Source organism: Caloenas nicobarica, chromosome 15 (genome assembly GCF_036013445.1).
Source record: "Caloenas nicobarica isolate bCalNic1 chromosome 15, bCalNic1.hap1, whole genome shotgun sequence".
In the NCBI taxonomy this organism is placed as follows: Eukaryota; Metazoa; Chordata; class Aves; order Columbiformes; family Columbidae; genus Caloenas; species Caloenas nicobarica.
This window is the reverse complement of record NC_088259.1, coordinates 1912593-1929258: the sequence shown is the minus strand read 5'-3', so window position 1 is coordinate 1929258 and position 16666 is coordinate 1912593. Positions and strand designations below refer to the sequence as shown.

Here is a 16666-nt window from a genome sequence, read left to right as displayed (position 1 = left end):
AAACTTCAGAGCTCATAAGATGCCAAGCAAGATGCTGCACAGGCCTTCAGACAGCGGCACAAACACAGCATGGCAAAGCTCCACGGGACACCTCCCAGACGGAGAGAAGCTGCTGATGCGTTCAGCCTGTTGTATGCACCATATATCAATATATATACACAGGGCACACTTGGGACACATAGTGCTGGGACATCCCTTGGCACACGTGAGTTGCCTGTGGCTGCTGGACAAAGGCTGGTGTAGCTCCCAGGTGGCAGCTCTGCAAAGCCCCCAGCATTGGCCAGCACCTCGCCGCATGGCCGGGAGCAGCGATGGGCCCCCACAGCCCGCAGAGCTGGGGAGGATGGGCAGTCTGAATGCTCCACATCGGGGAAACTGTCCTTCATCCTGGGAGGGTCGGGCTGCACACCTCACTGCCATATCCTTCGTCCCCGCACCAGGGAAAAAACACAGGGAAGCGATACTGCCTTCTCTCCATAGCAAACCACAGCACACACTCGGCATAGGGCAGAGGCCCAACAGACACTGCGCTGCCTGTGCAGGGAATGCCTCCTCCTCCTCCTCTGCATCCCTGCTCTGCACAGCACACCCACCCAGTGAGCTCTGCCTTGCGTGAGCTGCACAAGATGACACATCTTAGGAAGAATCCAGGTTCAACATGTACCCGGGGGAAGAGGCTTGGCCCTGGGGCTGGGTCCAGCCCTTCTACACAGGGCACAGCTCACCGTGTGGATAAGCGGTGTTGGGGGTCACCAGCTGGCTCTCTCTGGCCACTGGTCCCCTTGGTGTGACAGGTGGACACCGACATGTGTACCTGGTGAACTTCCAGAGGTTTGCAAGGTGGATGTCAGCTGGGACAAAACCAAGTGGAGTGGACTTGTCTTTCAGAGCTGGGGATGTTTCTGTGTGGGAGGACACTAAGGTCTTGCTGTACACACAAGGAAGGTGTTGGAGGTCACACAAAAGTGAGGGCAGCGGAGGAACGGCCTCTGGCACTGGATGAAAGGTCAGGTCAGACCTGCCAGAGGACCAGATCAGCACACGCTGGTGGCTGTACCAGCTCCATCCTGGATCAACAGATATGCAATTCGTGGCAGGCCTCTAAATCCCAACCCAGCTGCAACTGCTCTGTCATCTGGAGGAAAGCAGGTAGAATGCACAGGATGACGGCAGCCCCATGCATGAGTGGGTGCTGTGGCAGTTGACGTGTCCCCAGCATCACAGTGCTACTGGTCAGGGTCTCAGTATTTGTCTGGGCAGCTCCTGGCACATCGTGGGCTGCTCAGGCCCTCCAGCTTCTGATGTCTTCATGGACGTGCTGCACTCAGCTGTCAAATGGCAGTTTAGACAAGGAGAGACCACAGGCTCAGCCCACCAATTGTCTTCATGCAGAGACCTGGCTTCAGACATGGATTTACACGCAAAGGACAGGAAAGTGACGGTCCTGACCCCTTCACTGTGCAATGAGACACCCAGCACATTGCTGCTGATGTACAAGGAACGAGACTGACCACAAAAAACATGTACACCTGTGAGCAATGCCCTGTGCCCTTCCCCAGAGCTCTCCACCAAGGGCTCCAACACCCTGTGACAGCAGGATAGGGCTGGAGAGGCTGGGCTGGGATGGAGGAGGGCTCAGAGCCCCACACACCTGGAGAGGAACAGCTCCAATGCTGCTCACCCTCCTCCATGCTCTGGTTTGTGTTGCCCATCCTGCTGCTTTCGCCCCTGCCTTGCACTGCCGCCCTGGGTCATTGCACAGTCAGAGCGGAGCAGCACAGAGGGGCACATGTGTGCATGTGTTCCCATGCAGACACGTGTGAACAGAGATTGGACAAGACAGTGGCCCATGGCAACAGCGAAAAGGCTGGGTGAAGCTTGCTGATGGGGACCTTCACCTGGGTACCGAAAGGACAGGCCCCCCGAGGTGAGATAAGCACACAGGACCTCTGCAAAGGCCTCATCCTGGCAGGGGTTATTTGCTGTCCTGTGAGGCACCCATGTCCCAAGCTGCTCCAGAGTAATCCCAAGGGGATTGTGTGGGACAAAGGTGTTAAACCCAGCTTGCACTAACTGCACCCTGGAGGTTGGGGTCAGGGCATGAGCCCACCCTTGTGGCAAGGGGTTTGCACCCACCATCAGCACCTCACTGGCATCCTTGGCTTTGCCCTTCCCTTGGGGACCAGGATGATCCAAGGGAGACATCCCCAGCTAGATGGCAGGACAGTCTCCTGAATTCCAGACACCTTGTTCCTGGGTCCAGTCTGCTGCATGAGGGACAAAGTCCTCAGAGCTAAGCAGGGTTACTGTCCCCGCTGACCCGCTGCAGGGTGCCAGGCTGGATGCCACCATCCCCACAGGTGAGGTTGGCCTGGGCTCTGTTCCCACTCAGTGGGTGTGAGGAGCTTGCAACAGGAGCCAGCAGCCTTGCAGGTGGCTTCTGGGTGGTGACATGGTGGGATCTTGTGCTCAGAGCAACCCTGAGTTTCACCCATCACTGTGACGTGTCGCTCTGGGCCACCATACCTCTGCCCTGTCAGAGAGACTCCAGCTGCACCAGCAGTGCGGAGAGAAGGCAAAGCTAGAGGAAGGGGGGGTCTCACATGAATCAGAATTAAGGAGCTGGTCTTGATACTTTAGTAAATCTGCCAGAGAATAGCATGTGCAATTCCTGGAGCACAGTCAGTGTCTTATTTTGAAGTGGGAAAAAGATGTTCCTTCCTTCCCTCAGCCGGCCTCCTTTCTCCCTGGGCCATGCCGATGCTGCGGGGCTCAGCACTCCCCCAGCTCACCTGGTTGATGCAACTCGACTCGTTGACACTCTCGGAGATCTGGTTGTATTCTTCCTCCCAGGTTGGGAACTTTGGAGGTAGGAGGATCTCGACAGAGTCCAGGCGGTCCAGGCTCCTGCCAGCAGAGAGAGAGGGTGTGAGGGGTGTCCCCAAAGCACGTGGGGCTGTGCTGCAGCTGCCGCCCTGCCAGACCACCCCTGCCCACGGCACCCCTGCCAGGCACAGGCACATGTGACGGCACGGAGACGGTGCTGGGCACCAAGTCCGCCACTCGGCCCCTGTCGCTGCTCTTTCTCACCTTGCTGGCCCCTGGCTTGAGCTACCAAGTCTGGCACACGGGTGAAGGTTTGCGGGGTGCAGGGGAAGGTGAGGGGACAAGATCTCGGGTCCTGCTGCCTCCAGGAATGCACTGCAGATTCCACCCCAGTGAGCACAAGGGATCCATGCCAGCCGCTAGAGTCACAGCCCTGGTGACAGACCAGCTCTTGCACAGGCTGATGCTGGGAGCTGGGGTCAGGGAAGCTGTCTCTTCACTGTCTGGGCTGGTGGGAAAGGGTTGAGGGGTGGGGTGAGAAATGACTTTTAAATGATATTTTGTGGACTTTGCAATTGGAAACATCTTCAGGATTTTTTAATTACTATTACTATTTGTGTAGAAGAACCCAAAAGTTTACCTGGAAGAAGTTAAAGAGGACCCAAACCTGAATGACAGTGCTGCAGAAGTGGGAGGGGGCTGGTATTTCCAGAGCAGCTTTTGCTGCAGGCTCTGGGAGAAGCACTGTCCCCATGCCCAGGGCTCAGCACCAGCCTCCGCAGCAGGAGAAGAGCAGGGCCGTCACTGAGCCTGACCCAGACAAGACCAGAGCTACAGTCTCTGCTGACACCCAGATGCACAGGGGCTGGGAAAGATGTGGGAGTGATGGGAAGGATGTGGGAGGAAGAGAAAGGATGTAGGAAAGATGGGGTGCCCCCATTCTTCCATTCCACCATGACACCCTGTGTGGAGTCCTTGTCACAGATGAAGTGGGGCATGGTTGACGACACGATTAGCCGCATCAGCCCAGGCGAGCTGTGGGGACTCTCCTTCTTGAATCGCACATGGTCCCTGCAGAGGACGCTCGAGGTGCCGCTTCCCCCGCGTCCAGCAGGCCCATGGGTGCAGAGGTCTGTCCTTCACCAGCCCAGGGGACAGTGAAGCTGAGGGCAGGGAGCACCCCAGCTGGGCAGGAACCCTGTGCAGAGTGTTGACCTCCAGGAAGGACCACGGCACCTCCTGAGTCTCCATCCTGGGGTGTGATGAGAGCAGGCAGTAGTCTCTTCTGCCAGGGGTGATGGAGCAGACAGCCCTGGGGGCACCCACTGCTGAGCAGCCAAGTACAAGGTGGCACACCAAGACCTGGGCTATGTTGATTGCCTTGGTTCCCTTGGCCTGAGTGGGTTTGGTATGTGAGCTCAATGTGCACCCACGGTGTGAGTCAGTTGTGCCCTGGGACAGCCCGTGTCCCTGCCAGCCTCCCTGTGCCCACCCCACCGGGCTTCACCCTGATCTACCCTCACACCTGTCCGTGGGGAAACCGAGTCACAGAGCAGGCAACAGACTTTGGAAGGGCAGGGACCCTTTCACAGGGACGGATCCTGCCTCTCTCCTCCGTGCCTCGTCCTGGCTCGGGCTGCAGCTCTCCTTCCACCTGCAGTCCCTCCTGTCGCACCCCGCGGGTCCGCAGCCCGCCAGCCGCTCCGGCCAAGCAGACCGAGGGCGGTGGCGAGGGCTGGCACAGCGCTGTGCCGGGGCACGGTGCTCCGCTGCTGTCCCGGGCGTGTGCCGGGCTGGCGGGGACCCCAGGGAGGCCCCGCGGCACTCAGAAGCGCCCCAGAAGCTGCCTGGTGCGGGGGCGAAGCGCAGGGCCGGTCGGCAGATGGCGGCCGCGCTCAGGCTGCGGCCGCCCCGCGCCCGGCACCAGCCCCGCCGGCCGGGGGGACGCGCAGGCCGGCGCCGCGGCCCCGGGGGAGCTGCGAGCCCCTTCCCTCCGGCGAACCCCGCTGGGGACCGAGCGCTCGCAGCCACGGCCGCGTCCAGCCCAGCCCTGCCCGGACCCCCCCTCTGCCTCCCGCTCGGCCGGCTCTGCCCCCCCGCTCAAACACCCCGCCCCAACCCAGCCCCGTCCGCAGAGCTGCCCGTCCTTGCGCTGCCGCTGGACCGCACAGCCCAGGTGAGCCACGCCCTGATGGAGGTGACCTGCAGGGACAACGAGCCCACGACCAGAAGAACGTCAGTCTCTCAACTTGGGTATTTTGCATCAGAGACGCCTGGACCCACCTTTGCTCCCCCTGAAGTGGATGTGAAGGCAGGGAACAAGGATGGATTCAGAGCCAGCCTTTCCAGGGCTGCCCACAGTTAATTTTGTCACTGTGCCTCAGCAGAAAGCAGCATCTGGTCTTTGGTCTGAAGCCACCATGAGTGGCCTCCACACTGTCTGCTGCACCCTCACTTCCTTCTGGCTCTGCTGAACATCAGCAGTTCATCCGCAGTAGCTCCTGCCTCCTCCTGCCCCTCTGTGCTGCTCGCATCCTCCCGAGCCACAGCGTCTGAAACGCTGACAGCCTGTTACAGCCCCTGGGTGCCCTGTCCTGGAAAGCAGAGCAGCTGGTGAGGACACTGCACAGCATCGTCTCCTGTCAGGTGGCTCACACAGACCCTGTCCTCCAAGGACCAGCCTCTTGGCCAGAAAGCTTTTGCTGTGTTTGCCTTGCTCTGCCGTCTATCTGGCTGGAGCCACTGTTGGCCTTCCTCCCTCAATACCTGGTCCCAGACCTTTTAACTCACCTCTCCTGGCCTCAGGGCATCATCCAGCCTAGTGTGCCAACACGGCTGGTCCCAGAGTCCCTGGGACACCTGTGAACAAAGCAGATGGCACGGTCCCAGCAGCCTGTGGGCTGTGTGCCGAGTGTCCTCAGCCATGCTGGCTGAGCTTCTCCCACATCTAAATAGCACCATGGGGCTGGGATCTCTGCACTCCCTCAGAGGAGTGGATGCTTAGAGAGGGAAGTCCACACAGCTCCATCAAAGAGGTGCCCTCACCAGCACCGAGAGGACAGGGACCTGGGGCACTCTACTAATACCAGGGCTATTTGGAGTCACCAGGATGGAAAGATCTCTGCATTCCTCTGCCATATCTTCTTCTGTCCTGCTTGTCTCCTCATCCGCCTGCTCCATGGGCAGTCTAAGCCGGTCTGCAAGAACCGTGCTGAGCTCTGTTCCCCAGGTGGGGTTTCCTTGTGGGTGCTGCTGGCTAGACCTCAAGGACTCTCCTGTGGTGGCCCCTGGGAACCTGTGGAGAGCTCCTGTGGGAGCTCCAGCGTTACCTTTGGGTGGTGCTCTGCTCACTCAGGGACTGTTGGGTGGCCTTGAGGTAACTCTGCCTCCGAGCTGCAGTTTTCGGGGATGGTTTGGGGCTGGTTTCTGAGTCTTCGCTATCATCATCCCCCATGGCTTTGATGTAACTCCCGCTCCGCATGCGCCGGCACGGGATCTCACTGTCTTTGTCCCGAGACAGCGTGTTGTTCCACTCCCCCTGAGGCACCTGCAAGAGTAAGGGGAGCATGAACAGATGTCAGGGACAGCACCTGCGGGGCCAGCAGGATCATGAGGACTTGGGGGACTGGTGGCAAGGACAACTGTTGGACCCTCAGCTGGAGTGTAGATGGAATGGGCAATGCAATTCCTTTCTGACCCTCCCTTACCAGTTCATGCCAGGCAGCCTTGCGTGTGATTGCCTCTGTTTTAGCACATCTACCCACAGCCATTTGCCCCACCACCACTGCAGACCGCCTTCACACTGGACCATGCTTACACAGTCGATACAAGCTGCACAATGCCAGACATAACGGGGAGGGAAGAGTCTCACCAGATTTGCACTGGGCATTGGGACAGGAGTGGCACACGCTTGTTCAACACAGAGCCTACACTCATTTAATGTAAAGTGCTTATGCTTTTCAGATCAAGGCAATTAAGAGCTGTCGTAGACCAGACCTATGGATCTGAGCCCAGACCGTCACTAGGTCCAATACCCTTTAAGGTTTCTGAGTTGAATGTCACTCTTAGTGGCTGAAATTAATTTCTGAAGCCAAGCCAGACCCTCACAAGCCCCCTAGAGCAGCTCAGGCACAAAGACCTTGTGCTGGCCTCTCTGCACAGAGGTACGTAGCATCTTGTGCAAGAAAAGCACTTCTAACTTCACTGAGATCACAACTCTGTGATTAATTTAAAGCAGACATGGTGTCTTATTCCCTCATCAGAGAAGGGCAAGCTGATGTTTCCACTGAAGCACTGAGCAACTGAAGTAACCAAGACCACAGCCTGCCCAGCCTGTGAAGGGTTCGTGTAGGTGACTGGAGGCAGAGGCAAGGTGCTTGGCCAGCAGCAGAGCCAGACATCAGCCCAGGACTGATCAGGACAGCAGCCACACATGGTGTGGGACAGGCCGGGTGAAAGATGGGGCAACATGGGTTGCCAGGAGAAAGCCTTGGTTTCGTGGCTAGCTTGGTTTGTAGCTGGCCTTTGATCCATCCTTGATCTGAGGAGACGGGGTCAAGGAGAAGCAGGGGTAAATGTGAGGAATGCAGCAATGCGCAAACCATGTAGGCACCAGGACAGCCTGAAGCTCCCCAGTCTGCTGTGGGAATCAGGCTGGTTGGGGGGCAGCAAAGCATCTTGTGCTAAGTGCAGCTCGTGCTGCCAAGAGCATCCATGGTGACTCTGCTGGATGGAGCTGTTGGATTTGCCCAGCTCCCCAGGACACTGTGGGACTAACCAGTGTTTGTAGAGTGCTTTGGGGACACACAGAGCTGTGTTGCAGCTACCTGTAATGAGCCAGCGCCATTAAGTGCTGCATGGTTCTGGTTCCCCTCCTTGTTCACAGCAGGCATGTTCTGTGGGAGCCAGAGCCAGCTTGAGGGTGGTATCTGCTGCTTCTGGGTGCAACATCTTCAGATGAGCTTCAGACCTGCAGCTGGTGACTTCTTGTTCTCCTGAGAGGGACCAGGCTGTGCCAGATGCAGGCTCAATCCACATGTAACAGCTTAGCTTACTCCCAGGGCTTTACTCTCCCACAGGAGCCAGGGTTCAGCCCATGTCCTGCCAGCCTGCTGTTTGCTGTGTGTGTTCAGAAGGCAAGGGGTGACCCCAGCGCTATGTGGAGCAGAACCCAGACAGCCTGTGGGACTGCTCTGGTGACAGGGCTCCGGCCGTGATGTGCACCCGTGAGCCAGGACCGGTATTGCTGGGGGACACGGAACAGAAAGTCAGAGACAGGTGTTGCCTGTTGTGAGATCCAGGTGGGTGACTGATATGGAGCGGGTCTCATGCATGAGGCATAAACCTGGCCAGGCCTCCCTGGACCCACTGCTGCTGCAGGTTTTCCCAAGTCTTTCCACTCTGCCTCCTGCAAGCTTCGCGCTTGGCAATGGCTTTTGGGCTGGCTGCTTGCAAGGCTGCCTGGCTCAAGAGCTACTCGGTATTTTCTGGCAGGTTCCTGCAAAAGGAAGAGCAGAGAGCCATTTCTCTGCTGAGTGTGAGTGCTCCCTCTGCCCCAGCCCATCTGCCAGCACTGGGTGGCCCTGAGGCCAGCCAGGAGGGACCTTGCTGGCTCCAGCTGAGTCCTGTCATCCCGCAGGTCACTGAGGTGGCTGCCTCTGACCTTTCCTAAAGGAGACATAAGCCCTGAAAAGCACTTTTATACCCATTGCCTTGGCATCAGGTCTGACTTGAGACTGTATTTTGCTGCCTGCCTTCTCCTGAGGAAGCGTCACAGCCTGCAAGGGTCCTCGGCCAGCGTGGGGCTGGGGCGAGGGGCAGACAGGACTGGCATCTGCAGCCCCCAGAGAAGGAGGCGAGAGCTTGCCAGCAGCCAGGCAGACCAAACAGGGGCCAGGGGACTACACAGCCATCCCCTATGCAGAGGCAAGTGCTGTATTTTGTGGGGCAGCAAGAGGTGCTGGGCTCAGCCCAGCAAGCCCAAGGGCAGAGGGAGCACTAAGATCTGGTGGCCGCTCTGATGCTGCTGCTTGAGGGCAGGGATGCAGGCTAGTCATCTCTGCCTGGGCTCGTGCATCTGTCTCCTGGCCTTGGACACTCTCAGCTACAGGCAAAGCATCACAAATACAGTGTATTCGGTATGTCTCTGCTGGTGCAGCTTGTCTACAGGAGTGTGAGCCAAGCATCCCTCAGCACTGCCTGCCCTGTGCAGACCCTGTCCCTTTCCTAGGGACAGCCTCCACCAGTTTTCTGGCACATTGCAGCAGCCCACTGGTCCTAACTGAGCTGCTTTATTTCTCCTTTCTCTTCCTCTACTTTGTGCCTTGGCAAGGCAGCAAGAAACAAAGCTGCTCTCAAGGTGCTCCACGTTCCATTTTAGCAGGATCAAGGGGAAGGAAGATGCTTGGCAGGACACCCTTCAGATCTGGTGCTCCAGCCGGGAGCGTGTCCTGCCTCTGTCTGCATACGAAATCCACAGGGACTCCCACTGCTCTTGCTCCTGTGGGACAGAAGGCAGGACAAGTGTGTCAAAAGTGCCACACCTGAAGAGACAAGTCAGTGCCCTTGGGGTGTTTGAAAGCAGTGCAGGTACTTGAGGTGCTGTTCAGGATCCTCCAGGATGCTTCTCTGCACCTTTAGGCACCTGAGGATGTGAGGAGCCTGTCCCACAGTCTGTGAAGCTTTGTGATGGGGCTGAAGAGCCCAGAGCACCTCCCGTTATCAGGGGACAGTCCTCAACAGTGGCCAGTGCAGCACCTCGATGGCAGCAACTTTCCTGGCAGCTGAGACAGCCCTCGTATTACAGGAAGTAGAAATGAGGCCTGCCTTGTGTTGCACCTGCGCCTGGCACAGGGAAGATCAGGAGGCTCCTCATAGGCTGTGTGAGCTTTGCTGCTCTTTGTGCTGCTCTCCCAGCTATAGGCTTGGTTCTGCCCATGGTGGTTTGGTTGGTGTGAAAGAGCTGGGAGCAAGAGGACACCCAGGTTGAGAGCCCTTGTAGGTGGCTGCTGGCACAGAGGGCTTGGGGATCCACGCTGCCCAGTGGCTGCACAGGAGGGGAGGAGTGGACAGCAGAGATGCTCCGCCAGGCTTCAGGATGCGGATCCTCCTCTTCGCCCGGTTTCGGTTTGTGTGGTGCCCTGTGGTGCAGACCTGTGGGATCCAGGCACATGTCCATCCCTGGGAGCTCGGCTCCACTGACACCAACCTGCCACAATGCTGCACGTTGCAAAGCAGCAGTGCCTTCTGTCTCTTCTGCTCTGTGTCATGAGCTGAGCGTGGAAGGAAAAGGAAAGAAGGGGCCACACAGAGGTTTCCTCCTACCTTAATTCTACCTGGGGCATTCCCCAGTCACCTGGAGCATTAACAGAGGGAACAGGGCGGGAAGAGGGAAACTCCAGTCCTGGGTGCTGGGCAGGGGTGAAAGAGCTGCACTGCTCCCATTGCTTCGGTGAGGTCTGGGGGAAGACAGACTTGCACAGCAAACAGGATTTCCATTCACACCTGTACCAGCTCTGACATGCAACCCAGCCCCAGCACACACAGACATGCACCGCACACGAAGGCACCCGCAGTGCGCAGGGATGCACGCGCCATGCAGCCGGGCTCCAACGCACAGACTGAGCCCGATGTGGGTTCACCGCCGCTCCCTCCAGCGCCGCATCCCTCGTGGTGTCCTGAGGGCTGTGTGTGGTCTCAGGCACGTCCTCAAGAAAGAACGCTGGAGCCCAGGCTGCCTATGGGTCCCACCTGTCCTTTTGGCACGGCACCCTTTGGGAAGGACTTGGGCTGGGTTTCCTGCCCCATGGGAGCTCTGTGGGGCTGGTGTGAGGGCAGCCAGCATCTGCAGAATGGTTGTCGCTGAATGGGCCACCCACTCTGGATTATGAATTTATTTCGGGGGCTACTGGGCTTAAGGAAGCTTCAGTGTGATCTGGCTGTGAGTGGGGTTGGGGAGGCTAAACTGGATGATGCACCAGGCTAATGGTGCTTGTGGTATGACTCTGTCCCCTGAGAGCCCTGACACTGCCCATCTTTTCAGTGTGGTCTCGGTATCCACGGACATGGGTCTGAGTCTGTGTCTGGGGCAGAAATGCTGCTCAGCTTTGCCTCCTGCTCACCCCCTGCCTGGGGCATCTCTCACTCCAAGGAGCTTCTGGGCCATTGGGGTCCTGACCCCTCAGCCTCTTCCCTTGTACCACCAGCTACACATGGGGCCCATGAGGAAGGGAGAACAGGGGACAGGGAGCATGGCCTCCCTCCCTGGGGACTGGGCCTTAAGGACAGGGCCTTGGGGATTGCTCCCAAGAAATGCCCCACCCTGACAAGGCTGAACCTGGAGCTGGGTGATTGCCCACTCTCTGCTCCAATGTCTGGGTCTGGAGATGGGCTTGGAAACATCATATGGCCCACCCCCAGTCCCTAATGAGCCCCAAGACTACTCAGAGCCTGCAAATGGGTCAGGGGACTTGAACAGCCTTAGGGGCTTCCTCCATCCTGGGAGGCTGGGGGTCCTGTTTGTCCCCATCCCACTCCTACCCTCCCTCTTGTCAGGGGGCACTTCCCCACCTCTGGGACCCACAGGGCACTTCTGCCTTGCAGCAGCCCCATCCACTGTGGGGCAGGGCCCACGTGCTCCCCCAGCACTGGGCTCTGCGGGCAGGCAGAGGCACACGGGCCCTCACTATGGCACAAACAGGAGTGGGTGGCAGGGAACGTGTGGCCTTGCAAAAGGATGGTTTCCATGCAGCAAGCTCCAGAGGTAACTTCTCCATTGCCAGCATAGTCCCCTTCCCGTGCCGAGGAGATGTCTGGATACAATCGCCCCATCCTACCCTGAGGGCCCTGAGCCCTGTGCCCTGCCCTCCGGGGCTCACACCTGGGGCAAGGTCAGCCTGAGCATCTGTGACCCATCAGCTTGTGAGGACTCCAAACGTCATGTTTTCTGGACTGGGTGCCAGGGGTCTTGGCTTTGCTGGTGAGATGCTGCCAGATGCAGAGGTTGCCCTGGACCTCGGGATGGCTGTCACACCCCGGTGTCCCCAGGGCCCCTCCAGCCATGCAGACAGCGGCTGCCGGCTGCTCCCTACCCAGGCTGCTCCTGCTCCGGGTCTGGAGGCGCTGGCTGCTGACCCTGTCTGGTGGTCCCAGGAGGGTCAGGGCAGGGAAGGAGCTGAGCAAAAGCTTCCCCTCAAAACAAGATCCCTACCTGGCCGCTGCCTGCGTCGGTCGGCCCAGGGCTGAGGGGCTGGTCCCACCTCCGCAGGGGCTCGCTCGGCTGCAGCGGGGCGGCACCCGTGTCCTCCCAGCCGAGCGGTGGGGCTGCCCAGCTGCTGGCCGGGCTCACGCCACCCAGCTGTGCCCACAGCCCTCCGTCAGGCTGTCGAGAAACGGAGGCTCATTACATGGGTGGGGAACGACGAGCAGGGCAGACTCGTACCCCCAGCCATGGCCGAACCCGGGAGGTGAGGGGCTGAGGGGTTGCATTTGGCACCTGGGCTGCCTCTGCTGGGCTTTGCTGCTGCACCCAGAGGGGGAATGGAGGTCGATATTTGGACTGCAGCTCTTTAACTTCCTAACACTTCACCGAAAGGAGGGAGGCAAAGAAAAAGAAACCAGGCCAAGAACATTTTTTTTCTGATGATGTTCCTGGTGCACTAAGTCCCTCTGAAATTTGATTTGCAGCTGTGGCCAGCAAGGTATTGGAGCAGGGTGTGCTTCAATAATTCATTGCTCTTTAAAGCCTTTAAGCCTGCTGGCCACACCCAGGGGAAACCATGACACCTTTACATTAAAAAGAATGCTGGAGATTTACATACACAGACCAGTCCCCTTCTCCCCCCATCCAGGCCTGGCTTATTTATCTTCATTCCTCTCTCTAGGGCACAATCAGGTTTATGTTCTTCAAGCACCACTTTTTGAAACCGCCACAGTGACCAGTGACGGAGGGGTTCAAACCAGCACTAGCCATGCAGGATTCTGGCATGCAAGTGGGGTGGCTGGCGCTGCCCCCCTGGCCCCACAGCCCTGCCCCACGGGCAGGTGAGCAGCAAAGGCAGCCATGCCCCGCAGGGCTGCGGGTCCTACCAGTGCTCCAGGGAAGCTCTGCAGAGCTGGGCTTACTGGGCACGCCGGCACATCCTTGTGATGCGTGGATATAAGGGGTTAAGCATCAGTTATTATTGGTGACCTTCAGCCTGTGGGATGGCAGCGGTGCTTGGCCAGCGGCGATACGAGCCACGGCCCCTCGGCATGCCCATCTGCCTGGGCACTGAGTGGAAACAGCTACATGTGGGCAGCTTTGTGCCTGGCTGCCCAAGGACCCACTCACCACAGCATCTGCAAGGTCTGGGTGGGCGGTGGGTTTGTGCTGGGGTCCCGCGGGAAACGGGGATCCCAGCAGAGGGTGCTGAGACTGCGGGGGGGCATATCACCTCCTCTCCGCACTGCTGTGGTCCAGCACGTGGGCTGGGAGGTCCTGGAGCAGCGCTGCAGCTGGGGAGCTGGACCCCATCAGCATCAGTGTCCCCACAGGAGGTGTGGTAGTCTGTCCCCGGGGCCTTGGTGAATTCAACTTCCCCAGCCCACTCCTGGCAATGTGACTTGAGGTGGCAGCTGAACCATCTGGAGCTGTTTGAGAAGGTCTACTGGGCAACAGGGTGCCTACTGAGAGGGTGTCCCCTGTCCTGCACTCTCCCTGCATGGAGCAAGCCATAAACCCCCCCCTGCTGCACCCACCTGCAGGTACTGGTAAGCCAAGTCTTGGTGGCAGGACTTGGATTTAAGCAAGGCTTTGTCGATCGTGGCAGAGGCCTTCTGGCACACTTCCCGGGCATGGCTGAGTGTCAGTGTTGACCAGGAGCCCCTTTTAATGTAGTTGGAGTCATTGTTGATGGGGATATTGGTGCAAGGGGTGACCTTGAGGTCATTATTGCTCTTGGAGGATTTCAGCATGTGCTCGCTGATGGTGTTGTAAGCATGCATGAAATATTTCGGCTGGCTGTGGTCTGGCTGCCGACCCAGTGTCATGAGGCCCATTGGATTGCGGTAGCTGCAGGTATCACTGTCTAAGTTGTCATCTGAGCTCCACCAGCCTGATATGTTGGACCTGGTCCTGCGCTTGGGCTCGGAGGTCTTCGCTCGGTCTTTGCTCTTGCTCCTCCGGTTTTGCTTGGGGTCATCCGCCCCCTTCTTGCTGTTCACGTTGCCTTTGGTGGGGCCCTCCAGAGACTGAGACTTGGCAAATAGCTTCTGGACAGAGTGGACAAGGTGCCGGATGCGCCCAGGGCTCTCGCTCCGGTGCTTCGCATCGCTCCTCTGAAACTGGAGGGTGCTGAAGCCATCTCTGTGGATGGGCAGCTGCTTCTCAAACTGGTCAAGGAGGTTTGCAGGCAGGCGGTTGATTTTAGTGGCTTGGGCATGGCTTGGAAAAGGGTTGTCATCTGGGACCTCGAAGTGAGAGTTGTAATGGATGCGGGGGAACGTGCTGCTGTTGGAGATCTGGTTGTTGAGTGGAAGGAGGCAGTCGCCGTGGAGGGTATTCTGGGCTGGGAATCGGGGGTCCATGGTGAAGGAGTCGGTGGGGCTGAGGAGATAGGGGTTCCTGTCCTGGGGGGCATAAAGAGAGTCTTGAGGGGAGTCCAAGTTATCGGAGAGGTGGCGGCTTCTGTTATCTCCTAAGCCCTTCATGGTCCCAGTGTTTCCTAGAGCATTGCTCAGGGATGGTGCAGCAGAGCCCTTGCGGAAGCCCCGACCCTGCTTCCCTGCAGACTTCCCAGCACCTGCAGGAAGAGGAGAGATGCTCAGAGCCTGCCGAGAACCTCCTTGGCAGCCCACGCCTCACCAGGGCATCCTTGCAAGGACTGTCACGGCTCTAAAAGCAAATGCCACCAAGGTTAAGGGATAAAGGACAGAAGCAGGATGGGAGAGAGATGACATGGCAGGAGGAGAGAGGCAGGGATGTGAGACCAGGGGGTACAGGAGGGTAAGGGATTCATTCTTTCTAGCTGCAGTTTAAGTGCTTCTGTATCTCAGTGCTCAACCACAGGATGCTTAAATAGTGCTGCTGCTATTTTTCTGGTCTCTGCACATGTTTATTTAATAGAGTCTCTTCTCCAGACAGTGTAACAAAGGCCAGCAGGGACGCTTCCAACAAATCACTGCTTCTGTCTGATTTGTTCAGGAGGCTGGAGAAAAACCTGCTGTCAAACACTGTAGTCAGGCCCTGCCTGAGCCAAGGGAAATCTGGAGCTGAGCATCCCATCTCCTACATGATGCTTTGTGTTTCTCTGGTTACTGTATCGTGGAAGGGGGCTGGCGGCCCTGCTCCATGTGTTGTGTGCAGCTGTGCTAATGTGATATGATGTCAAATGTCTCCTCTCCAATAAGTGCCCCGGTTTATGGCATGTTTTACCCCGGAGGAAATTGTTTCAGTAGCTACGATGAGAGCAGAGGTGTTTCTGAACTCTCAGAGCCTAACCTGAGAAGCTGTTTGCTGCTCAGTTGATCTGTCCTGCCATGCTGCATTGCTCCTGGGGAAGCTGTGTCCAGCTCCGAGCCTGGCCGTGTCCTTCACTATGGTCCCCCTCCGCCACAGCAAGGGGCTGAGGCTGCTCCTCTGTGCCCTGCTCAGCGGGTACAGGCTCCCTGCGGGGCGGTGGAGGGGGCAGCCGGGCACAGAGGGCCCCCATGCAGCAGGGGAGCTCCTCACCGAAGGTTTCTCCAGTGCACTTACCCCTATCCTGCTTGACTTGGAGGGATCCTCATCTGCACCGGGGAGGGGGGAAAAGACATACAGGGGAAAAAGACAAACTTTTTTTTATTTTCAATGAACATATAGATGACTTATGTTGATCAATCAATGTGTTGATTTTCCATGCTTAAAACCTATTTGAAATCATGTAGTGTATAAACTAACTCTTATTTCATTTTACATTTTAGTTTACTGCCTTATTTCCTTTTCATTTTAGTTTGAGTGCAGCTTGAAGGCAACCACAAACACTAAAGCTTCCTATGGGTGTAAAAATCTGGAGAACTGGCATCCCAGACTACTGCAAAATCCAGGGCCCCAAAACATGTACACATAGCTGAATGGCTACTCCTTGGTAAGATGAAGGGGCTGATCTGGGAGCTCAGATGACAGGACTCTGTGCAGAAGAGCCGTTTTCCAACACTAGGCTGATCCAACGTTGCCCAACATGGACCTAGAAGGAGAAATAGTGCCTGGACCCTCAGAGCCTCCAGTGAGTTTGTTAGAAAGAAAACCATCATTTGGTTATTCTTAGAGAACAAGCTGGATAATGGTGTGTCCCTGTGAGAAGTAGAGCTGGTAGTCTGGGCTCCTGGGTTCTCCCTGTTCAGCCACAAACCTGAGCCCGGTCTCCCATAGGAGCCTGTCCTCCCACATGCAGTTTGGTCAGCACAAGCGGCTGGGACTGAACTGGTGTGGGGAGCAGAGTCAGCAATCACTGGCAGATGAAAGAGATTGACAGAATCGCTTTCCATCTTCACGCAGGGAAGAAGGTATTAATAATGAAAACCAGCTCATGATGTTTGGGAGCACAAAAAAAGAAGTGCAATGTATTCCATGGCTTGATGGGTTTTAAAAAGTCTCCATCTAACTCTGTCGCTCCCAGTGGGTTGGCAAAGCAAAGCTGGTCTTTTTACATCAGTGGTTTGCAGGCAGCAGGTGAGCACAGCCTGGGATCCCCTTCCCGCTCCGACACGGACACTCCTGCTCCCTCTGCAAATCCTGCTCTCGGGGGCCCTGCCAGCCGCCCCAGGGTGAACTCAGCTGAGGGCACGTGTGGACATTGCTGGCACACACGTGAGCCTGCGCAGC

General features: G+C 57.5%; 1 protein-coding gene across 3 annotated transcripts in view; it reads right to left on the bottom strand.

Annotated features, from left to right (window-relative positions):
* Positions 1-14529, bottom strand: part of DLGAP4 (DLG associated protein 4) — a 67752-nt gene extending 53223 nt beyond the window's left edge. The window contains exons 1-4 of one of the 3 annotated variants that reach the window (XM_065645635.1): positions 13564-14529; positions 12035-12205; positions 6156-6373; positions 2793-2907 (exon numbers count right to left, since the gene is read on the bottom strand). In XM_065645635.1, the coding sequence (XP_065501707.1) occupies positions 2793-2907; positions 6156-6373; positions 12035-12205; positions 13564-14514 (1455 nt within the window). In that variant the 5' untranslated portion in view covers positions 14515-14529. Of the gene's footprint in view, positions 1-2792; positions 2908-6155; positions 6374-12034; positions 12206-12912; positions 12967-13563 lie in introns of all 3 variants that reach the window. The other 2 variants (XM_065645637.1, XM_065645636.1) reach the window with 2 other exon arrangements.
* Positions 14530-16666: the final 2137 nt, after the last annotated feature.